The sequence below is a fragment of the Lissotriton vulgaris genome, chromosome 6, assembly GCF_964263255.1.
Source record: "Lissotriton vulgaris chromosome 6, aLisVul1.2, whole genome shotgun sequence".
In the NCBI taxonomy this organism is placed as follows: Eukaryota; Metazoa; Chordata; class Amphibia; order Caudata; family Salamandridae; genus Lissotriton; species Lissotriton vulgaris.
Window position 1 is genome coordinate 1,732,044,877 of NC_141694.1, and position 25,602 is coordinate 1,732,070,478.

Below are 25,602 nucleotides of genomic sequence, written 5' to 3' on the forward strand. Positions count from 1 at the left end.
GAAGTATGGCGACATCGCCACCCCACAGACAGAATATCTTCCTATTTCTAGTGTTCGCACCAGGTGCATGTTAGACTTGACAAATTAGTATGCACACCTTCAACTGCCTTGTTGGTGACTAGGACCGAATACATGGGCGGGATCCATTCCGACCACAACCCACAGTTTCTGCAGCTAACATGGGATGCTGACGCGCCTACAATTTCCATGTGGCGCCTGCAACCAGAGACAATGGAAGACCCTCCGTTCTGAGAAGCCCCGAGTAATGCCATAATCACCTACTTTAGAAACAACAATCTCACAGCGTCCTCGCGTCTCATAGAGCAGGACGCTTTTAAAGTAGTAATCCAGGGGCAGTGCTTAAGCACACTGTATGTTCTGGGCAAATCTACTAAAGCAGACCGTAAGCGGGTAGAAAACTGGCTTCTCCGGGAAGAAGCCAGAGCTGAGGATAATCTAGCAGCAATAAGCTGGCTGGCGGAACAACAGGTGAAATTCAAGTCCCTATTAGAGAGACTACGATGCTTAAATTACACGACACACTCTGCCTGCACACAAGCTGCAGCTGACCGCGCCGGGCGACTACTGGATTGGTTCATACGCCAAGAAGTATCCCGGACACCCTTTGCAGTGCTCTGTTCTCCAAAGGCCCGTTGCTCTACATGCAAAGTGAGACACATGCAGAACTCACAAGACACTATTCAGAGCTAAATCAGTTGTCGACTGAAATCAACCCAGACGAGATTCACCTGTTCCTATATACACTATAATTACTGCGCCTCACCCCTGAGCAACGGCTGGAACTAGATGAGCCAATCACTCAAGAAGAAATCCTGGGCAGTATCTGGGCCCCGGCTACTGGGAAAACTCCGGGTCTTGATGGGCTGCCTATTGAATCCTATAAGTCTTATGCCACACTGCTTGCGCCACAGTTAAAACTTATGTATGAAGAAGCATTATCGACTTCCACGCATTCGGGATCCCAACGCGAGGCCCTACTGGTCTCCCTCCCTAAGTCTGACAAAGACCTTAAGGAGCTAGGATCTAACAGACCACTTGCATTGTTCAACACTGATTATAAAATTCTGGCGAGGATTTTGGCGGTCCATCTGGCCCCGTTAATTCAGACTCTGGTACTGTCATGCCTGCCTAGCCTCCGTGGAATATACAGACGAACTACCGAGACCGAGACCAATCCAAAATGGACGCGCAGCAATGCGCATGCGCGAGGGGTCCGAGCCGGAACTTAAGCTCGCTTCCCCAGGCGCTCTAGTTTCTTCTCCTCCGAGTTGGCACTTCCGCTGGGCCCTTTCCGTTTACACGCCCTCGTCTCTTCTTGGGCTCTCGTCATTGATCCGAGGCTCGGCTTCCTATTGCCGTGCACCTTGTTTATTTGCTTTGTCCTGGCTCGGGGTCGGTATTACAAGCCATACCTATCACCCGGGCTTACAAGCGGCTATTCCTGAATGTCGATGCCGCTTTCCTGATTCTTTGGTGAAGCTCACCCCTTCCTGTTCGCCACAAGCCTAGAGTCGTTAGTCAGTACATTCTCCTCGGGGGTAACACGGAAGGATTCTGAGGCATTCCCGGTAGTCTCAAGTGTCCATTATTAACTTGGGTGCTACTTCTTAGTTGTCCCCTCGCTCTGCGCCGGCTGTCTTATCCCCGGTGTCACTGTGGTGTTCTTCGCCCTGTTTCGTGCGGACTCGTCATCGGGCCGGACTATGGTCCCGCCGAACGGCCGGTATTTGCGGATTCAGTGTTGAGAAGTGTTGCGTGGCATTGTGGGCTTAGTGGTCCGCCTAGCGATATCCCTTTCTCCCCTTTATTGTTCTTATTATTTGTTCGTTCTCTGGACTTCCCGGATTCTGGCATTCATCACAGTACAGGGACAAGAAGAACCGGTAAAGCGCTTGTAGAGCACTCTATTTACATCGCGTTATTACTATAAAGTCTATTGGTGTTTATGTATGTAATTCTGACCCTCCAGGCAACTACTTATGTGATCCTGACCTTTTTACACTACAAGACCTTTCGCCCAGAGATGTTTCTAGTTAGGTAAGAATTACACTCTGACCACTATATTGGTATTTACCAAAGTCATAACCAGAGATAATATCTCACATCCCTCAAATCTAGGCCATATTGGATGTCCATAGTTCCATGGTCACATATGGGTTTCCAGAAGAGTTCCTAGTTGCTTTGATTGACACACTCTTGTGCTCTCAGGTAAAAGGTGGTTTATGTATTGACATTGGGGGATTGTGGGGTGACTGCTGTTGTATTAACCCATTATTCCTTGTAGCTTCACCTTCAGACAGAAGCAGAAGAGAGCAGTGTCCAAAGAGTCCAGTGTTTTGTCTCCCCCTACTTTCCTTGTTTTGTTCCCTCCTTTCCCTCCATATCATCCTTGTGTCCTAGAGTTTGATAGGCACAGGTGGTGTAGGGGGAAGGGTTGGGGTTATCGTCGGCTCCTGGCTCTCCTGAGGAAACCACATACAGAGCCTTTACAGGTACATCTGGATCAAAATGGATTTGTGCTCACACGTAGCACCTCCTTAAATCTCAGGCACTTCTTTTGAACTCCAGCATATGCACCACACTCCTGGGCTCGATTCGGATGTCTAGTGTTGGATCTCGAGAAGGTTTTTGACTCATTGAAATGGCCATTCTTATTCTCGACACTACATCACTATGGCCTTGGAGCACGATTTATACATCTAGTAAGACTCCTATATGCACAGCCTCTCAATCAGATACAAACTGGCCCATTAAAATCCAAATCAATACCGATTGGCAACGGCACCCAAAGCACAAGTTACTACTTGTGTAACAATATATCCGTAAGAGACATTAGTTAGTGATAGATTCTTTACCATAGAATATCCCCAGGCGTCAGACTGGATCCGCAAATTATTGCGTAGCAGTACCCTGGCGCGTCGGTAGGCATCGTCTGCGGCTCAGCGTCCTTCGTCGGCGTCGAGATGACGTCGTCGGAGTACTTAAGACGCCGCCTCCGCGTGCTGACGTCAGTTCTTAGACACAGCTTTTCCGTGCCAAAAACGCAGAGCCATGTCAAAAACCAACACCGGTGCCATTGAAACTAGGGCCCTGAAAGGGGATGACCTTAACCCTAGATATCGGTTCGCAGAACGGGGAGGATCGGTAAGGAATCCATCACTAACTAATGTCTCTTACAGATATATCGTTACACAAGTAGTAACTTGTGCATCTGAAAGAGACACGTTAGTGATAGATTCCTTCGCAGCCTTCGACACCGTGTCGCATTCCATCCTTATTGACTCTCTGAAATCCCTAGGTGTGGCAGGCCAGGCCCTGGCCTGGGTAGTGTTGTTCCTTAGCGACCGAACCTTTCAAGTGTTTTCCCCTAAAGCAGCTTCCACCATCTGTCCATCTACCTGCGGCGTTCCCCAAGGTTCAATCCTTAGCCCTTTATTATTTAATATTTATGTTAAACCCTTGGCGACCATAGTTGAACAGGCTGGGCTAACCTTGTTCTCCTATGCAGATGACACCCAGATTGTCTTCTCCCTATCAGGGAGAGACGAGAACAACACGTCAAGTCTGGCCTCATTCTTGTGGCCGACTGGATGCGGAGAAATTGTCTCAAGCTGAATGGGGAGAAGACCGAGGTGGTCATTCTGGGTCGGAACAAACATCTTTGGGGCCCCCGTCATTGACCCATTGAACTGGGCAATGCGCCTACGCCATCCACTGCAGTTCGTAACCTGGGCGTCATTATTGACGACAGGCTAACTATGAAGCAACAGGCTACTAAGGTTGCAGCCATTTGCTTCTCAACGCTGCGGTGGCTTCACAAGATTTTGTGGATGCTCCCCCTCTCCTCTCTCAGAACCGTAGTCCAGGCACTTGTAACATCACGCCTGGACTATGGCAATATTCTCTACCTGGGCGCAGATAAAGCCACCATACATGTGCTTCAGGTTGTACAAAATGCGGCTGCGCGCCTGCTAAAGAACGTCCCGAGACGCACTTCAGCTGCTGCTGCGTTGCGTGACCTTCATTGGCTGAGCGTTCCCGAACGTGTTAAATTCAAGGCACTCTGCTACATGTTCAAGGCCAAGCAGGGCAGCGCTCCAACTTATATCCAAGAGTTGGTAACACCTTACACACCCTTGCGCTCACTAAGGTCATCGGACACTGGCAATTTCACAGTGCCAAGATGTAAGCTGGCAAGAATGGGAGGCCGCTCCTTTTCTATTTTGGGCCCGAAATATTGGAACTCCCTCCCATTAGCACTAAAGTTAGAGACCAACCTACTCTGCTTCCGTAGGGCTCTGAAGACTCTTCTGTTCACCAAGCGCAGTCAATAGTTGGTTGTGGCCTCAAGTCAGGTGCTGCATTGTCCTTTCTTCTACAGTCTGTCCCTGGCGCCGGGAAACCCACTGTGGGTAGCTGTGCGCGGTAAAAGCTTAAATAAATAAATAAAATAAATAAATTCCTTACCTTAGAATAGATACCCCAGCAATACCAACCCCGGTGGTGGGTCTGCGAACCAATAATCACACCAGAAAGTCCTGGAGGACGGAACGGCCAAAGAAGCCATCCCTCCGGACTTGGCTGTCCAGGCAGTAGTGTCTTGCGAACGTGTACAGCGAGGCCCACGTAGCTGCCTGACAAATGTCCTGCAAGGGGACTCCTCGGCCCAGGGCAGTAGTAGTCGCCGTGGCCAGAGTGGAATGGGCCCTCAGCCCAACAGGAGGTTCCTTTTTAGCCATAGAGTAGCACGCTTGGATGCACAACACGATTCACCGAGAGATGGTCCGTTTGTGCACCGCCCGTCATTTCTTAGCGCCCCCGTAACCAACAAAGAGTTGGTCATCCACCCGGAACTGGCGTGTACGATCCAGATAGTATGAGAGCGCATGTTTTGGGTCCAGACGGTGGAGCCTCTCTTCCTCTTTCGAGGGATGCGGAGGCGGGAAGAAGGTGGGCAAAGTGATGGCCTGCCCAATGTGGAAGGCTGCGACTACCTTGGGCAGGAAAGAGGGTTTTGTCCGCAACACAACCTTGTCTGGATGGACAGAAAGGAAAGGAGGTTTAGAGGATAGAGCCTGGAGCTCACTCACCCTGCTGGCAGAGGTGATGGCAACCAGGAAAGCCGTCTTCAGAGTAAGAAGGCGGATAGGACAGTTGTGAAGTGGCTCAAAGGGAGCGCACATCAGAAAAGTAAGAACCAGGTTCAAGTCCCACTGAGGCATCACAAAGGGAACAGGTGGAAACGTCTGTGTGATGCCCTTCGGAAAACGATTTACAATAGGGGACTTGAACAAAGATGGCTGATCAGGCAGCCTTAGAAAGGCTGAAAGGGCAGAAAGGTAGCCCTTGATAGTGCTCAGAGCAGAGCCCTGCTGGGCAAGAGAAAGAAGGAAGAGAAGAACCTCAGAAAGAGGGGCGGAGAGAGGATCCACAGCCTTTGCTGTGCACCATGCCACAAATCTGTTCCACCTGCAGGCGTATACCGACTTTGTGGTGGGACGCCTGGCTGCCAGAATGATATTACGGACTTCAGGAGGCAAGTCAAATGGCCTCAACTGTCGCCGCTCAATCTCCAAGCATGGAGGTGGAGACTGGACAGGTTCGGGTGGAGGACCGTCCCCTGTTGCTGCGACAGAAGGTCCTCCTGAAGAGGCAGACGAACCGGGGGATCGACTGACATACTGAGTAGCTCGGGATACCAGTACCTTCGTGCCCAGTCCGGAGCCACAAGGATGACTTGGGCCCGGTCGCGTTTGATCTTCTTCAACACTCTGGGCAGAAGTGGTATAGGCGGAAAGGCGTACAACAGACCGCAACTCCACTCGCGACGAAAAGCGTCTCCGAGCGAGTGCCGCCTTGGAAATTCCAACGCGCAGAACTGATGACATTGCGCGTTCTCTTCTGTGGCGAATAGATCTAACCAAGGCTCTCCCCACTGCTGAAAGAGACCTTGCGCCAAGTCAGAGTTCAGACCCCATTCGTGATCCATCATGCACCGACGGCTGAGTTCGTCCGCCCTGGCTTTCAGAGAACCTGCCAGGTGTTGAACCACCAGGGTCACACCCTGATGTTCCAGCCATTGCCAGAGGCGCAGAGCCTCCTGGCATAGGGTCCACGACCCCACCCCGCCCTGTTTGTTGCAGTACCACATGGCAGTGGTGTTGTCCGTGAACACCTGCACTACACTCCCTCGGACAGAGGGGAGGAATGCCTTCTGTGCAAGACGAATCTCCCGCAGCTCCAAAAGGTAGATATGGAGCCGGGACTCCGCTGGAGACCAGAGGACTCTGATCTCCGCCTCTCCCATGTGGCCTCCCCAACCATGGAGGGACGCGTGAAGTAGTGTGGCTCACTGGTTAGAGGCGGCAGACCCAAGAGCTTAGGACGGCCCGGGACCAGGGTTCGATTCCCGGCGCGGCAGGTTTCTGGACCAGGGTCAGCGGACTCGATAATTCTCTCGCCTCGGTGCCCACTCTGATCAGCGATCACACTCGGCAACTCTGGGCATTAGCTTGCCTCATCTTCACTAACGGCCCCACCAGACCGCCGGGGATGCCTGGTCTCACCCTGGAGATACCCATTAAGGGACCATCTCTCAGGGAAGCCAGGAAGGGTTTCGCAGCGGTCGTAGCGCCTTGGGACCCTACGGGTAAGTAGTGCGCTATATAAATGCCAATACATTTACATTTACATTTACATTTACACAACTACGTGCTCCAGTTGGGGAAGGGAGAGGGACCTGCCGCTGACCCAATCGCGGTCCGTGAGCCACCACTGCAGCTGTCTCGCAGTGCCCTCCGAGATCAGGACATGATCGGACAGGTTGCCCTTATGCTGGGCCCACTGAAACTTCAGGTCCCACTGCAGAGCCCGCATCCGCCAACGGGCGTGATGCACCAGAAGGATGCAGGAAGCCATCAGCCCCAGATGCTGCAGCGTCAACCTGACCGAGACTTGGGATAAAGGCTGAAAGATCGGAATCAGAGCCTGAATATCCCGAACCCGCTGCTCGGGGGGATAAACCCGAAACTGCGCCGAGTCAAGAACCACTCCGATGAAGAGGAGCTTGTGAGAGGGACACAGTGGTGACTTCGGCACGTTGATGGAGAACCCCAGCAGATGCAGGAGGTCGGCCGTAGTCTGGAGGTGGCCGACTGTCTGGGGCGAGCCTGCCTTCAACAACCAGTCGTCGAGGTAGGGGAAGACTGCAACCCCTAACCTGCGCAGATGAGCTGCGACCACCGCCATCACTTTCGTGAACACCCGTGGGGCGCTGGTAAGGCCGAAGGGGAGCACGGTAAACTGAAAGTGCTCGTGGCCTACCATGAACCGCAGGTAGCGCTGGTGGGCCGGCAGGACGGGGATGTGGAAATAAGCGTCCTGCAAGTCCAATGCTACCATCCAGTCTCCTGGGTCCAGGGCAGCTAAGACCTGAGCCAGTGTCAGCATTTCGAACTTCTCCTTCCGGAGGAAGCCGTTGACGTTCCGTAGGTCCAAGATAGGGCGTAGGCCCCCTTTGCCCTTCTTGGGTACCAGAAAGTAGTGGGAGTAGCAACCACACCCTACTTCTGGCCCAGGAACGCGCTCGATAGTCCCTTTGGCCAAGAGGGCCGTAACTTCCTCCTGTAGAAGCAGCAAGTGATCCCCTGATAAGCGGTGGTATTGCGGTGGCATGGCTGGAGGGGTCGTCTCGAAGGGGAGGGAGTAGCCCCTTCGGACGATTTGCAGCACCCACCTGTCCGATGTGACAGTGCGCCAGTGGGAGTGGTAATGGCGAACTCTGCCCCCCACTGGCGTCACATGGGCCTGAAAGCACGGACTAGGAGGGTTTTGAGGCGAATGCTGCGGGGGAAGGTGTGGACTGGCCTCGCCGTTATCCCTGACCGCCTCCACGGTAATTTCCACGGCCGCCACCGCGTTGTATGTTAGTCTGCGCTGCGTGGCTGGGGGCGTCCCTTCCTTGGCCACGAAAGGAGCGAAAGGCACCCGTTTGCTGGCGCGGGGCTGAGAGGCCCAAGGACTTGGCCGTAGCCCTGGAGTCCTTAAAGCGCTCAAGCGCATGGTCCGCCTTGTCGCCAAAGAGGCGACAGCCATCAAACGGCATGTCCATCAGTGTATTCTGGAGATCCGCTGAAAAGTTGGCGGACCTCAACCAGGCGTGGCGACGAATTGCCACCGTCGTTGCCATCTCTCTGCCCAATGAGTCCAGCCCACACCGGATGGAGAAACGTGCCGCATCTCGACCATCCGCAAGGGCTTCGGCGAGTTTAGCCTTGACCTCCGCCGGGCATTGTGGCAGCACGTCCGCGACCGTGTCCCACAAGGAGTGGGTGTAACGGCCAAAGAGGCATGCGGTGTTGGAAGTCCGTAGTCCCAAACTAAGGGAGGAGAATATTTTCTTACCATAATTCTCATACCTCTTGGATTTCCGATCAGGCGGTGCAGACGGGAATGCGGTCTGGGAATTAGAGGCCTGGATGACCAGGCTCTCAGGGGTGGGGTGGGTGGACAGGAAACAAGGGTGGCCCAGAGCCGGGCTGTGGCGTCTGGCCACGTTCCTATCTACAGGCTGGCCTGTAGCGGGCCTGGACCAAGTGCCCAAAAGAACATCAGTCAAGGCCTCATTAAACTGCAGCAGAGGCTCGGTTGAGCTTGACTGCGGTTTAAGGACCTCAGTGAGGAGATTAGTCCTCACGGTCGCGACGGGGAGCTCAAGGCCCAAGGCCTTGGCCACCCGTGTCAACACCAGACTGAAGGTTGCCCCCTCCTCCGTAGCCACGCTAGGAGGAGAGACAAAACCAGTGTCTGGCAAGGTGTCCAGACCACTGGCATCCCCAAGTCCACCTGTCCAGTCCTCCTGGGACTGACACTCACGTGTCAGAGGGTCCTCAGACCCCTCCCAATACTCCTCATCACCCATCTCCTGATAATCAGGGTTGGTAAAGGACGGGTCCGGTTCATTGAAGTAGAACTCCCCAAGCGGCGTCGAGAGCGGCGCCCAGCGGCACCGGAGGTGACACCTGTGGAACCGGCGCCGGTGAGGTCGTCAGGTCAACCGGCGACGATCCAGATCCGGAAGCGGATCCAGTGGGGCCCGTCGGCGCCGAAGCACCCGGCGGCGTCGGGCCGAAGCACCCGGCGGCGTCGGGGCCGAAGCACCCGACCCGCTAGGGCCCCCAGACGGGTCCGCTGGGCCCAAAGGCGCCGGGGAACCCATCGGAGGAGAGAGGGACCTCATGGCCATGAGGAAGCGCTCGATCTCGTCCGGCTTCGCTTGCTGCCCAGGGACCGGAGGGTCGCAGTCCTAACAAGGCTTAAAACCTGGCATCCCTACTGGCACCGATCGGAGTCGAAGACTCGAAGAATTGATCAAAAGATCACAAAAAAGTTAGTCAAAAAGTGACTAAGGCACCACTTTTTCCGGATCTGCGCTGCTGGTGCGGAAAAAAGAAGAACTGACGTCAGCACGCGGAGGCGGCGTGTTAGTACTCCGACTACGTCATCACGGCGCCCACGACGCCGACGACTGACGCGGAGCCGCAGACGACGCCTACCGACGCGCAAGGGTACTGCTACGCAAAAGTTTCCGGATCCAGTCTGATGCCTGGGGATATTCTAAGGTAAGGAATCTATCACTAACGTGTCTCTTTCAGATAGGGACGTCCTCTCTCACCTGTTATTCTCCTTGGCGATTGAATCACTAGCGGCTGAACTCCGCCAAAGGGGCACGGGCTGGGGCAAATGACTTGGCGATAACCTGCACCTAGTCTCTTTGTATGCAGATGATTTACTGTTATACCTATGGGATGTCCGCAAAGTGTCGTGTACGATCGCACAAAATGCTCTGTGAATTTGCGAGACAGTCGTGACTCCGGGTGAACTGGAGAAAATCCTGCTTGTTTCCTTTTGCCCAAGAGCTCCCGGACCCAGGCTTAGTCTTTAATGATGTAACGGTATGCTGGCAACCTACCTTGTTCCACTACCTGGGACTTCACATTTATCACTTATCAAATGATATAATTAAGGGCAACCTCATGCGTGCATTGTCCTCCATTCGGTCTCAAATGGGGTTCTGGAAGACATTACAAGTATCAGCAATGGGTAGGATCGCCTTACTAAAGATGGTGGTCTTTCCTAAAATACTGTATTATATTTCAAGCCTGCCCATTTACATCCCAGCTAAAACTTTGAGACTTTGAACAAAAAATACGCAAGTTCATTTGGATTACTGGGCGTTGCAGGGTAGCCTTGAAAAAATGATATGCACCTATGGAACAGTAAGTACTGGCAGCACCAAATATGGAATTATATTATCTGGCGGCTCAACTGTAATGGGGAGGGGGGGCAAAATGGCCATCAGGCATACATATGTTAGACACTGCTACTAAGCTACCAGCCTTGACAATGACTAATATTCATCATCTATTACATCAGATCACTAAAAGTAGCTTACCAGGACCCATGCGGTTAGCTGTTGCACACTGCTGTTACCGATTGAGCTTATACCTTACGTGGTCAGTGATTACACACACAACAATTTTACTCAGACACTTATGACCCAAATGGGAAGAAGACCGCTGTCGCCCGTGGACAGATGGGGAATGGACATAAACCTTAGCAGGACCTGCACATGTCCCACGAAACACGAAATTTAGGCTCATACAGTTTTATATTATGCACAGAGCATACCTAATGCCAGCCAAAATAAATCGATATTTTCATCGCACAGATGCAGCCTGCCCAAGATGTCCTGAGGTTGAAGCAGATCTGGTCCACATGGTGTGGCACTGCCCTACTTAACACACCGATTAGCGGGATATCACATTTTACTTATCCACCTGCACGGAACACCCACAATTGGGCACATGGGAGGTGTGCATATTGGGGCTGTATCCCAGGCCCAAGAAGCACAAGGTTACTTCCCGATTCTTCGACCTAGGTTTTATTACTGCTAAACGGCTCATTACCCTTAGGTGGAAGAGCCCAGAACCCTCTCCAGTTAAGGCCTGCATACAATCATTACTTGTATGGGAGCAGGCGGAGAGTGCAGCATTACACAGGGAGGATTCCCTAGAGTTGCACAAATATCCAGTGGCACAAAGTTGGGATGCAATACTTGCAGATTTTCGGCTGTCGACACAGCCTCCCGAGGAGGACACACATGACTAAGGCAAAAGGAGACACAGACATTGCAAAAACACTTAAAAATACGCAGGAGCTGGAAACTAGCATTATCACACTGCAGATGGTGAATGAATGGTTGTGCGATGTCACTTGAACATCTATGATTAAAAGTAAGCTTTGACATTCTTGGTTGTGGGTGTAGGAACCGACAGGGCTGAGAATACTCACGTTTGTAGACTTAAGTTGGGCACACTAGTTTATGTTGACTTTTTTTTTATTATAAATAATTAAGAATCTTGCACTATACACTAGACCAAGCTATTATCATTGATGCCTGCACAACAGAAATGTTAAATGTAGTAATAAATCGAATGTTATGCAGGCAATCCCCTTTGGTGATCCCGGCCTCATATCACAATTGTCATTTGTCAAAAATCACAATGTATATTTCTGTTCGACGAAACAGATGATTATTTGGGAACTGTACTGTTACGCGAGCGGTCAATGTAATAGATAGGCATGGGCTATGAGACGCCTGGAAAGGTAGGGGGTAGAGTGCCCATGAGTGTGGGTATTCTCCACCCTTCTCACTCAATGCACAGAAGAAGTCTTCTGGGGCATGGCTTGATCATGTGCTTTTATCTTGTGTAATCACTGAACGAAATCATGAAGTGTGCTGAAAAGTGCCTCACAGCAAACTCCGACTCTGGGTTTCTCCAACACACTGGTGAAAGAGAGAGGGGGGAGGGAGTATCTTCAGATGCCACACTGGGGCTGACCTCCTCTAGCAACCAGTGCATAATTTGTGAAAGAATGAGTGCTGGTACCCAAAGCTTTGCTCAGGCTGCCACAATTACATACCATTGCAGCAAATACCTGGGCTGCGTAGTCAGGAATCCACCTTATGACTCTTTAATCCACTACCAGACACTCTCCGCCCCTTTATCTCACTGTTGTGGGATCCTGCTTACTTCCTTTGTGACGATTTTACAGTCTCTCTCTTTCATCTTTTTTCCCCTTTGTGCGTTTTGCCTCTCTTACTCTCGGGAAATCTCCGATAACGAAGAATATGTGCCGGTTTAAAAAAATGATCGCTACTGGGTCACACCGGCTCAAATTAAGCACTGCTAGCAAGAGAGTGAACTTGAGCAACCAGTTTTCCCCCTTCGGATACAGCAGTTAAATAATAAAATGTTAATTTTTAATTAAGATGTTTTCAAATAAAATTGAAGGAAAACAATGTGCACCCGTTGGAGATATTTGGTAACAACAGAATGTGTCCCCCAGAAGCCACCTGTTCCTGTATGAGTGCAGGGTGAGTGGTGTTCCTGTACGAGTGCAGGGTGAGAGGTGTGCCTGTATGAGTGCAGGGTGAGCAGCGTGCCTGTATAAGTGCAGGGAGAGATGTGTGCCTGTATAAGTGCAGGTTGAGTGGTACACACAGAAAACTGCTAAGGTAGACATTTCTGACTTGGGTCTGTGAAGTTTGCAGACCTATATTATATTACCTGTAAAGCTGAAGTCATCTGCACATTTGAACGGTGTAATTTTCAGATACCTCAGGATTACATACCGTGCATATACAAAGGGTCTGCATTGTATACTATAGGCATACCTGTGGCACTGCATTTTACACAAGCCTATGATATATGCACAGTTTGGAGACCTTATATATGCATATATTACGAAGTTTCAGATGTCCATATTGGGCATATTACATGTCTGAATGATGTACATAAATCAGTTACAGGTTGTGCATATGCCAGAGAGGGGCATATTGAACATCTAGCAGAGTCCAATATATATTCTTAATGAGATAGATGCCTTCATATTGGGGTTGCACCACTGAGCTCTACAGTGTCATATATTCTTTGGCAACAAAATGTACATATATCAGTGGTTGATTTCCCCAAGTCCTTAGAGCAAAATAATTGAGAAGTGTGTAAGGTGTGGCACTGTCTTTTACAAATAGTTTAGCATTTTATTAGAAAACTAAACCTGGGGAGACATAAAATGCAACAGAAGTAGAAGTAGTCATTTCAGCATTACTTTAGAGTCAGGCCTTTCACAGTCAGAAAAAGTTTATTATCTTCAGTTCCAAAAGTCATAACATCCAGTCTCTTTTGCGGTTTTGCATTGAATTTATTAAAGATGTCCTTCACAAGGAGCTTGGAAAACCCACACGTGTTTCAAGTCAACCATTATATTACCAAGGTAGGAATTCAGACCAGGTATTACGAATTCAGACCAGGTATTACATCTGGCTTTCAGCAGTGCCAGTTGAGGATGTGGGTGGAGCCAATAGAGTAAGTGGGTGGAGCCAGTGAGGAAGTGGGTGGAGTTGGGGGAGTGGTTGTGGCCTCCTACAAAATTTGAGCACCTGCACTTAATATTTTACAAATTAAGCACTGCCGATAGGCCACGACCAATGATTAATGTTATTATTACTAAACCAAAGAGGAGGAACTTTAAACGTTGGGGAGTAGGCGAGGCCCAAACACTGGAAATGAGGCAAAATGCAGGAACTCCCCCAGTGCTGGCACCGAGCAAGAGTCCATTCCTGATCAGAGAGAAGGGCGCCAAGCTCAGAGGCAGCTGGAGAGTTTATGCAATGAAGCAACTCCTTTATTGAAGGCTTAAGCATGCCGGGGTTGAGGAAGTAGAGATTAAAATAAAATGCCTGTTGATGGAAATTAATTTGTGGTTACTTCATTGTAATAATAATACCTGAATGCTTCCTTTATACTTTATCGTCCCAGTCTTAAAGAGCCATGATGTGGAACCCAACTTAATGGGAATCCTGGAAGGAGGGCAGGCTGACCCAACATACTGCGGCTTGAAGCAGCAGTGTCTGCAGGTGGATGACAGGTTTCTGTAGGAGGTGGTTTAACACACTGAACTATCTCGCTTAGATTTAAGAGTAGCGCAATGCCTCTCCTTTTTTTTGTTTCCCTTCTCTTCATAATCTTAAATTACCCTCAACAGTGTTTAAAACCAAAAAGCAAACTGGATTTAGGGAAAAACTAAAGAATTTGTCATGTGTCAAAAATTATTATTTTTTGGACTTTGTCTTTTCACTTTGTAACATGTGCAGGCAATTGCAACACTATACGATTATATAGCCATGTATATTATTAAATAGTTTTAGAGCATACAATCTGGTATATCTATAAAGTGATGACTCCCACCGTAACAAAAGTGTACATGGCATAGGACAGAGGTGGGAGGGGGCATTGTATTCATCAGTCACATCAGGACTGTCGTCGCATTTGTCCTTCCCTTAAAGATGTGTGTGTAAGGGGGCCAAATGTCCCTAGGCCAGGATCTAGCAGATTACAGCGATCCGATCGTGTAAGAATTTACAGAGCACGTTGTGAGGTCGAACAACCAGCAGTCACATTAGGGTGGAGTTCGGCCCCATGTCAAAAATTATTTTCACGTTGGTGCTAAAGCAAAGGGAAAACTAATGTTCCATTGTGAACCACAATATTTAACATTTAGAACGTTCTCTGAAAAGGTGGTTACTGTGAGGTACTGGGATAAAAAAAAGACAGCAAGCTGCTCTACCACTGCTCAAAGGGTGCAGTGCAGGGTAGAATAAAAAATACTCAGAAAGGTCCAAGCAAAGGGGAAATACTAAAGACTTTTCTGGAGTATCTTTTTCTCAGCTTGTCTGAAGAGTTCATCCTCTTGGTACATGCATTAAGGGCCTCTGCATTGGATCTATGGCTCGAAGTGCAGAACAGCTAAAGCAGCCAGTCATTTTACTGTAGGTCTTGCCTGATCTTGGACGTTTAAACTTTTTTTGTAAGTTTACCTTTCTCTGGCTCCTTCGTCAGGAATCCCCAGGCAGATTTCTCGATCAAACCGTCCCGCTCGCCTCAAGGCTGGGTCCAGCGAGTCTGGCCGGTTGGTTGCTCCGATCACCAAGACCTGAGCGGTGACAGCCGGGTTATTCAGGTCTGGAGAGGAAGAGAAAAACTAAACAATCAACAGCAAACTCAAGGTTTTTACAGCTAAGATTTCACAAGGTGACCTAGGAACCAGGATATTAGAAGTTTATTTTCAGTAATAAATGAGATTCAAAAGAATGCTTCTTACTAACCAAACAAGGTTGAAAGGTTCTGATTAAATGTCAGGAACCTTAGACAGTAAAACAAAAGTGATGAATGCAAATATATGAGTAATTCTGAACCCCCATGCATATTTGGGACATTGGTATTTGGCTTGTTCGGCCAGAGAGACTTGAGCCTTGTTAATGAATTACAAGAAGGTGGGACCATGCATGGAGTCGACTCAGGTCCCTAGCACAGGGGACACAGCCCAGCAGCTCTGAAGGAACTCTCCCTTTGGGACTGATCTGCATTTGGCTGCTCAATGTCAGTTACTAAAAGGTGAACTGGAACGAGGTCCACTGCGAATACCAAGGCTGAGATTAAACATGATTACCTTTTGTTTTGCTCAGTGAGACACCTTCAGTGTATGATGTGGGTCCAACCATCACATCCTATCCCAACCCTACACACCATCACTGAGTATAGGTATTATTCATCCGGCATATACGGACCTCTTAAATAATGCTTTGCCATTGAGCCTTATGTTGAATTAAACAGCAGAACACATTGCCCTGAAAATGTTTCACTTTACGTTTGGTTATAAACGAATACATGTATTTGTAATTCTGCAACCCTCAGGATATAAAGCACTCGCAGATGTGTGTCTTATTGAGGACCCTCCCAGTCCTTTCTCCTCCAGACCTCTTATGACGTAGGCCTCTGCTCTCCTTTCATTAATTTGCTCTATTGCTTCTTCATAGCCAGTCCCCTTCTTACCCACCAAGTCATGTGACTTCGGGGACAGAAATGGACGCATGAAGGGGTGGGAGGATGTCAGTGTTGCACCCACAGAAAGCCCTCGTGCATCTCAGAAGATGAGAAGGGTGCACACATCAGGGAACAGAAACAACCACTTAATATCCTTTCCTGCACTTACCTTCAGCTCTGCAGCCACTGTTACCAAAACTGCATCTAATACCCAACGCCTCCAAGAAATGCAACCTATGCCATCCTCGCCCCCATTCCCTGCTCAGAATCTTATGCCCCTGTACCTAGCAGCTGCCAGAGTGCTGCAGCATAGGAGATGTATTACAAGCAACATCCCTGAACACACAAACTGCCCACAATACACAGCGTTACACTGAACACCGACTGGACATCAATCCCCTACTAAACACCAAAGCTCCTGATGTCATTTTTATTTTGGATTCCTAGCTCCATGTGGTTTATGCACCATTGAATGCAAAATGCCCCCGCAACGCTATAAAATCAATCAAAACACCAGGTCAATGCCAAGGCATAGGTATGGTCATAGCCGACAGACACCACAGTGCAGTCAGACCTCTCTGACCTACAACGCCGAACACCTCTGTCCTGGAGGAATTTACTACTTAAGTCTGAGTGGTCTGTAAAATAAACTGGCCTGCCTCCTGGTCTTCAGACACACTTCCAGCCCGTCTAAGATTACACACTCTACCTTCAGAGACTACCCACACACTTTTGAGAGCTGCTAATAAACAACTCACATAGGACTTAATTTGGGTCCCTCAATCTTTGTAAGCATAGACCCAACCTGCCTTTACCACATGTGATACAACACACAAGAACAAGACACCCACCTTTACCCAGAAGCTACAGTCCACTACATTGCCCACATTTTTGAGACACAATAATTTGCCATCCCTTCTTCATCCAACGGCAGTATCTAGCAAAAGGTGAAAATGACTCACAAAACCCACTGATGCTCATCCCTACAAACATTTCTTTAAGCGGTCCCTTCTGGTAGAAATCACATCTCATGTCGACTTCCACCACATATTCTGCTAGCAGATCACTAGAATGGAACATACCATCATACCAACTAGAAGAGTAATCTTTGACAGCCTAAAAAAGAGATTTCAAATGATTTACATCTCTTCTAGCACAGGGGAAATTCGGACTTGTAGCATACAAAAAATAGAGTTTGAGTGATGCTGATATGGCCAATATCCGCATATCAGCATTCTATATTTCTGCCAAATAAATATGCAATACACAGAAAATCATTACCATTATGTTATGTGGCATTTGTGTGGCATGTAGAACTCCCAAAAGCCACTATTGTGGCACCGTGGCTCTCTGTCTGAAGCGATTACAAGCAGACGTGTGGTTTAGTTTGAAAAGGTGTGTGGTTGCAGTAAGTACTATATGGGAGAAGATGAAGAGGATATGAGGCCCTGACACATGTTCCAATTCTCTTGTGGCGAGCCGGATTCTGCTATTATTTAATCATGTTCTTGCTATTGGAAATGTGAGGAGCGATGAACAAGTTACTTGCGAACAGTAAAGCTTTATCTGGTAGAGACTATCTAGCCGCAGACTCCTTTCCATAGAATATTCCCCGGGTGTCAGGCTGGATCTGGGTGTTGCTGAGCAGTACCTCTGTGCCCAGGTACATGGCGTTACTACTGTGACTTTCCATGCCAGTGGAGCGGAGTCCCGATGAGAACTGACCACTGGTGTGAAATTAAAAGGCCCTAAGAAGGGTGTTCCTTACACTGCAATCGGCTTGCAGAGCGGGGAGGATAGGAAAGTTGGAAAGAAATCTGCGACCAAATCGAGTCTCTACCAGATAAGGAGTTACCAAAGGAAATGAACTTGTTTATCTGAATGGGGACTTCGAGCCGCAGATTCCTTACTTTAGAATAGGTACCCAAGCAGTGCCTCCCATGAGGTCTGTCTGCGAAGCTAATTTGGACCAGAGAGTGCCCGAAGCATAGCTGCCAAGGTTTCAGATTATTTATGAGTGACACTTTTCATAATTTCGGTGTAATTAAGAGTGGCATTCAATTATGAGTGACACTTTCTCGGGCGCAAAATTAAGTAATGAAGATTTCTATTTCTATTTAGGGGTGCTTATAGAGCGCACTGACAGCATGGGTTTCCTGGCGCTGGTTGGACAGAGAGAGGACAGAGGGACTAACCGGATTGAGGGAAAAGCCAAGTTTTTAAGGACTTGCGAAAAAGTATCAGAGAGTTAGAAGTTTTGAGAGACAGAGGGAAAGAGTTCCAAAGTTTGGGGGCCAGGTGTGCAAATCTCCGGCCTCCAGATCTGCAAAGCTTGTAGGGGGGACAGTCAAGAGGTGAAGATGAGTGGATCTCAGATTCCGGGATGGGCAATAGGGTCTAATAAGAGATTTCACAAAGGCGGGACAAGGCCCGGTCAACGATTTGAAAGTAAGGCAGCCGACCTTGAAAGCCGCCCTTGCGGTGACCGGGAGCCAGTGGAGTTTGGCAAGAAGGGGCCTGGCGGATTGCCACTTCGGGATCCCTAGGGCCAATCTCGCCGCTTGATTTTGAATCACTTGCAGTCTGGCCACCGATGTTTTGGGCAAACCGTGATAAATCGCATTGGAGAAATCTAAGCGGGAGAGGACAAGGGCCATGATGACCTGCAGGAGGGCATCAGGTGTAAAGAGGGATGCCACTTTCCTGATCCTGCGTAGCTGGTAAATACAGGACGAGACCACTGTCCCTACCTGTGGCCCAAGGGATAAGCCGGAGTCAATTGTGACCCCTAGACTCTTCACCGAGGTCGCGGGGGTGGGAGGGGGACCAAGTTCCGCCGGCCAAAATTGTGGCCCCCAGGAGGTGGCGCTCCTACCGGGAAGGAGGAGCTCCGTCTTGCCGGGGTTCAATTTTAACTGGTTGTGGCCCATCCACTGGAGAATGTGGGACATGACTGCCTGGAAATTGGGGATAGCAGAAGAGGAGGTAAGAGGAAAGATGAGTTGCAGGTCGTCCGCGTAATTAAACACGGTGACGTCCCACTGCCTCAGAGAAAGAAGAAGGGGGCGAAGATAGAGATTGAAAAGAAGGGGGGATAGAGAAGAGCCCTGGGGGACCCCGCATGGCGAGTGCTCCCTTGGAGCCCTGAAAGTGCCCAGACTGAGGGTCTGAGACCTGCCGGCCAGGAAGGATTTGACCCAGGCCAGCGCCAGGCCCTGGATGCCAGCCTGCTCGACACGGCGGAAAAGGATGTTATGATCCACCGTGTCGAAGGCGGCCGACAGATCTAATAATACCAGGGCCTGGGGGGTACCCTTGTCAACCCCGTCTCTCAAGGCATCCAGCACGGCCAAGATCACTGTCTCCGTAGAGTGGCCGGGTCTGAAGCCGGCCTGGTTGGCCTTGAGAAAGTTGGAACTCTCGATAAACTGTGAGAGACAGGTAGTGACGTGGGCCTCCAGGATTTTAGAGAAGAAAGGTAAAAGAGAGATAGGATGGTAATTCGCTGGAACCGCGGGATCGGCCCCCGGCTTCTTCAAGAGGGGCACCAGTACGGCCTCCTTGAAGGAGCCGGGCACCGTACCGGAAGAAAGAGAGGAGTTTAGCAGGGGGAGGATGCAATCGGGTAGGGAGTGGCAGATGTCCCGGAGTATGGACGGGGGGCAGATGAGGGATACATATAATTATCAGAAATTACACCCATTTGGGCAACCAGAAGCTCTAAGAATATCTTTAAACTGCTGCAAAACACCAGAAATGGAAGGGCACTGTGGGACTCGACGGTACCAAACAGGATGTGAGAGGCCAGGTTGCTTCCGGGTGACATTTGCATGGTTTCAGTGTAGATATGATTGACATTTTACTCCCTAAAGTGTGACATTTTGAGTGACCCTTTCTAGCCAGTAAAACCAAGCAACAAAGTCCATTTGAAAAGCTAAATATCCCAAATGACCACCTTTTGTGCAGAGACGCACTCGCCGGACTCTATTGTCCATGCTACCCTCATTAACACCCATCAGAAGTAGCCTGACCCAACCCAGTCCATCCCAACTCTATGAACAATAGCAGAAATAGCCAGCCTGGTTCAGTGTGTTCAAACCTCATACACATCTATCAGATCTGCTCCTGCTCATCTACTCTAACCCTTTTACAATCATCAGAACCAGCCCAGCCAGTGCAAAGCTGTTCAACGCCATTTTAGCGCCAGTCACATCCCCCAGAAGCAGTGTGGCCCGGGCCAGTCAATTCTAGCTGCATTACCATCCATCAGAACCAGCTTCGTCTGGCCCTGTCCAGTGGCCCCAGTTCCCAATCTGAACCAGCAAGCCTTGCCCGCTGCGTTGAAACACCAGTTAAAACCATTCTAGCCCAAGGTGCGCTGACCAGAATCACGGGGTTGCCACATGTCCGATTTTTGCCGGCCTGACCAGTATTTTAATATCTAGAATGGCACACAAGTTAGGAAAATCATCTAAAGCTGGTATTTTTTCTTTTTACCAGACTTAAAAAATGACACATAAGAAGAAAGGACTTAAAAAATGTATTCTAGAGCTGGCTAAGGGATTTGTGGTCGATAATTAAAATAAACAAAGAAACAAACTATAAATAAAAAAACTGGGACTTTTATATAACGTCCCGTTTATCATGTCTGGGTCTTTGCTGAATCTTAAAACATGATTGAATTCTCAGGAAACGGTTGCGACTCTACCAGGCTATCATCCCGGTCTACCCCATGCACATCTCTGTGCCATTCGAGTGACTCACTGCCAGGCTCAACCAGAGTGTTTCTATTTGGCAAGTGGGCAGGGCTGGGGTCAAGCAGACGGTGCTCTGCAGTTGTGAATATTCATGCGAGGGGCCTAGTTCTGGTGTGGCCCGCTTTGCTTCAGCCCGTAGAGCGATCCGTTTCTGCTGCTGCTACTACTACACACTCTGAGCGCTCAATTGTGTGGTTGCGCGGCCAGTCTGGACTTTTAAGGAGCCTGCTGGCATCCCCAGGCCATACTGCCTGCAAATGAGCCTCATGTTCCATGCTCACTGGTTAGAGGCGGCAGACCCGAGAGCAGTGGACGGCCCGGGACCAGGGTTCGATTCCCGGCGCGGCAGGTTTCTGGACCAGGGTCAGCGGACTCGATAATTCTCTCGCCTCGGTGCCCACTCTGATCAGAGATCACACTCGGCAACTCTGGGCATTAGCTTGCCTCATCTTCACTAACGGCCCCACCAGACCGCCGGGGATGCCTGGTCTCACCCTGGAGATACCCATTAAGGGACCATCTCTCAGGGAAGCCAGGAAGGGTTTCGCAGCGGTCGAAGCGCCTTGGGACCCTACGGGTAAGTAGTGCGCTATATAAATGCCAATACATTTACATTTATATAATGCCCATCCACCACACAACAACAGGATAGATCTCCCGTATGTCGACTTAAGCAGAACCACGTGCCTCATCCTCCCTCTGCATGAACTGATCAAACTGTGCTAAGAAGCCCCATGCACGAACCGACACAAACAGTGTATTCCCCCTCCATCCGCACTGCACAGGAACTCTGCCTGTGCCCCAGGGGCGGATTGGCAAGGCGGGCATTCGGGAATCGGCCGAAGGGCCGTTGTCTCAGTGCCCTCTGTGGGCCGTTTTTTTTCTCCCCTTTCCCAGTTCACAGAGAGTGCTCTCTACTATCTGTGGACTGGGAAAGGGGGGAAATAAATCGGCCCACAGAGGGCACGGAGACACAGAGACAGAAATGAAGGCGCTTCACTGTGCGCCATACAGTGATTATTAGCTGTGGCCTCTACTTCACCCCCTGCCCCTGCAAAGCAATTATGCCAAGGGAGGGCTGGGGAGAGGGGTGATTGTTTGCGAAAATCGGCCTCCCTGGGGGCCAGGTTTTGCTCAGGCCTTGAGCCATTTTCACCTCGGCCCCTATCGGCCCCCCTGGGGCCCACGCAGCCAAGAAACAGTGTTAATCTTAACACCTCGCCCACAGCCCCTCAGATTCAGGGCATAGTGGGCGAGGAAGAATGGGTCTGGCTGTGCGGGCTAGGTGATGGTTTCAACTCACACCATCTTCAACTTAGCCCCCCCCCCCCCGTGGCTACCTTGGATGACCCAGCAGCTGTGTTTTGTGTTCCCCTGCCAGGACATTGCCCTGGGGCCTGGAGGGCAGGGGAGGGCTGAATAATTTACTAATTGCAGGGGCCATACTGCTGTTCATGTGCTCCTGAGCTAAAGGTCTGAGGAAGGCTGAGTAGGTTAGTAATAGCAGGGGCTTTCCTTCTTTTCAGGTGCTCCTGCACTGGAGGGCTCGAATAATTTTGTGACAGAAAGGGGCCTTGCTGTTTTTTTAGTAGCTCAGCATGTAGGCCATTGTCAACTTGGCCCCGTGTCCTGTGCAAGAACAGTATCCTCCCACTTTCATTCCTTGTCTGTGCATAGGCATATGTGGCCTGATGCCAGAGTTGCAGAGATGGGCATTCAAGTTTGAATCCCAGCGTCTGCTCAACAGCCTGTGATTCTGTGCAGATCACTTCATCGCCCAGGCCCTTAAATGAAAAATCGGATCATGTGTACTGTAATTGGTACTCATGAATAGAACTCAAATAGCCTTTGTCTTGGGCTGAATTACACTATATAAAACTGTCAAATGGTAAAACAGCAATAACAAATAACCATTTGTTCATGCTTTATGATTCTGCAAAGGGACCATGATAATTAAAGAGGACACTTTATAAAAACATGTCCATATGTTTAACACAGCTTTTCCGATACAAAATTTTCATTTAATTCCCCTTAGTGCTTCACTGTCTGGTTGTCTTATGCTGTGGAGGCTGCGCTCTGACACCTAAGTCATTCGGCACCTCTTGTTGAGTGCACCATTCTACTTCTATGTTCTTTTTGTTATTCTGGGAGAGTCTAAGCTTGCACTAAGATAACATTTCATAGTATTCATAATTTCCAGTGACTCCCTCCTCAATGGGGGATCTTGTTGGGTGATGTTTGTGGCCTTCCTTTCCCTCCCCAGCTCCTGCCTCACCTTCATATGGACACACCCCTTACTCACTGCCTGCATGATTTGGAAAACAGCAGGCCAATAGGTTTCTGTCTCACTGCTCTGACACACCCCCTTTCTCAGTCAGCCAGTAAGACACAGTTTCTGGATTGAAGTGGGGGTAATAATTCATAGATTTCCTTCCCGCCTCCTGATTACCACGCCCACGTTAGCCAGGTGAGGGACATAAAAGCAGCTTGCCAGCAGCTTTCATCAGACAACTTCAGGTTGGACTCCACAGCACCCACCACCAGGAGGATCGTAGCCAGAAGTCGCAGCAGGAGATCAAAGCAAAGACCTGCCCAGCCCTCAGGTGCCCAGAAAACCTGCTTCAACAGGCTGCTGCTTCAGCCTACATCTTCATCTCCTTAGGTGCCAACCTTTTCCTATCCTTCCCAGGTGGAAGGAATACATGTGTAGGCCTTCAGTGACCCAGTCCAACTTCTAAGGCTCAGGAAGAAGACAGTTGTGACCCTCCCATACAGAACTACAGAGTGTTCACCCAGCCTTTTCTATTTGGTTACTCTTCTATCCAGATGCACCACACTGCCAAGCTCTTACTCAAGAGGGGCCATCTAATCCCCTTGGCATCCCACTCTCCACAGGGCTGACCAAAGTAGGCTGAGTAAAGCAGTACTCAAAGCTACATCTAGTGCGCCTCAATCGTCCCACCGAATCCAGAAAATACTGCACTAGGCTCAGTGCAGTAGGCCTTCCTCAAAGCTATACTTGACTTGCCACATCCAGCACCCAGAAATGCAATGTGTTGCTAGCCAATCCCTTCCTCTGAAGCAAGAAGGAACAGGTAGGAACCATTTTGTTTATCATTTTTTTGCACAATTAACTGATTCATTTGTGTGCCAGTTAACAATTTAACTCTATTTTAAAGGCCTCATCCAAAATGCAGACAAGGGGCATATTTCTCTATATGCCAAAAATATCATTTAGTAAATTTTGGTTAGTTTTTGTTTGTAGTTTGTAGGTCATTCTGACAGAGAAGACCAGACTAATGAAGACAAACCACTTCAAGTAGAAGAATTTGACCAAAAACCTGAGGCTGGGCCAACAAAGTACAATACTTGCCGTGGCTGTGCTGTCTGTTGTTACTCTATCTAGAAAAAATACCTTCTTTTCAGCAGTGCCTATTGGCATTTGTATTTGGCATACAAATATGTCTTGACCTTATCCTGTACACAACTAGCCTGTGAGAGAAGTTTTTCCAAACTGAAGTACATCAAAACCCGCATAAGAAACCAAATTGGTCAGGAAAACCTTGAAGCCTTTATGCTCATGTCAGTTGAATGGAATGTGCTGTCTCAGTTGAAAACTGATGACATTATTGACTTAGTTGCAAAAAAAAGCGCATTGCTGCAGGATCTTTTGATTGAGTAATCCTCAGTCTCCCCATCGCCCAGACTTAAAGGCATCAACAGATATGAATAAAACTGTGTTTTTTTGTATATAGACAGCAGCTGCTGGCTGTGAAATACATTTATGACTAGATTGTAATGATACATTTTTTCAGCATTCTTTACACCCCAGACTGCCTTTTCCTCATTTGTGAATTCTTACTTTTGTTATTACATATTCTATTCCAAGAGATTCCAGTCTTACCCTTTCTCCTTGACTTGGTACTAGATTTCTGGTTTATGTGATGATTAGAGTCTAGGACATAGCTGGTTAGGAAAGAGTATCCAACGACATTGTGCAGGGCGTTAAGACTGCAAGTAAGTATTCAGTTATCTGAACTGCAGTGCTCCTAGTCTTTACCAGTGTTACTTGCTCTGTAAGCTTTAAAAGGCTTAATTTACTAAATATTTCTCTACAAATTAGACCTCAAAGAGTAACCATATGGTGTTTCATGAAAGGGCACGTCCCTTGAATATAGGCCACGCCCCTTAAATGTAGACCCCGCCCCATTAATGTGGGCCACTTTTTTAGTCAGTGCCCGGGCCAAATTGTGATCCCAATCCGACCCTGCTGTGCCCATCTCTCTTCTGTGCTCATCGAGCTCCTTGACGTCATATACATGCAACACCAATCAGGAGAGATATTTTCAGGGCCGGGTGGTTCAAGGCACGTCAGGAGTTGTGTTCCTTAAAACGTCGCTGGCTTCATGCCGTGTGCTGTTGTCATGGCAATCCTGAGCTGCTACCTTACTGGGAGGAGAATTCAAGCTCTCATTCCTGCATGGGACGAAAGCGGAGAAAATGATACTGCCCCATGCGAGTCACCCCGGGAGCCAGTCACAGCACAAGGACAAGACCCGACATGTTCAGCGAATCCAGGCCTTAATCTCCCACACAACTGCTCACGATTTACACCAGTCGTGACGTCGGAGCGGATGCTGCGCCGGTGTCGGGTGAATGGGTTACAGTGGTAAGAGCGCTCTAGACAGCCGAGGGAGAGCTACAAATGAGTGACTGTTCATTTCAGTGCGGCCACGCTGAAACGCGTTACTCTAATGCTTGAAGCAGGATACTTGGCAGGGCTGCTGTCACGATGGACCTGACTTTCCGGACAGTAGTGCTTGGTTTACATGTGCAATGATGCCCAAGTTGCCGCCTGACAGATGTCCAAGACAGGG

The 25,602-nt window shown here is 49.2% G+C and overlaps 1 protein-coding gene across 1 annotated transcript in view; it reads right to left on the minus strand.

Moving 5' to 3' along the window:
- NVL (nuclear VCP like) overlaps positions 1–25,602 on the minus strand; it is a 459,565-nt gene that overhangs the window by 291,015 nt on the left and 142,948 nt on the right. The window contains exon 12 of the mRNA XM_086927967.1: positions 14,963–15,107. Within this exon, the coding sequence (XP_086784093.1) occupies positions 14,963–15,107 (145 nt within the window). The remainder of the gene's footprint in view (positions 1–14,962; positions 15,108–25,602) is intronic.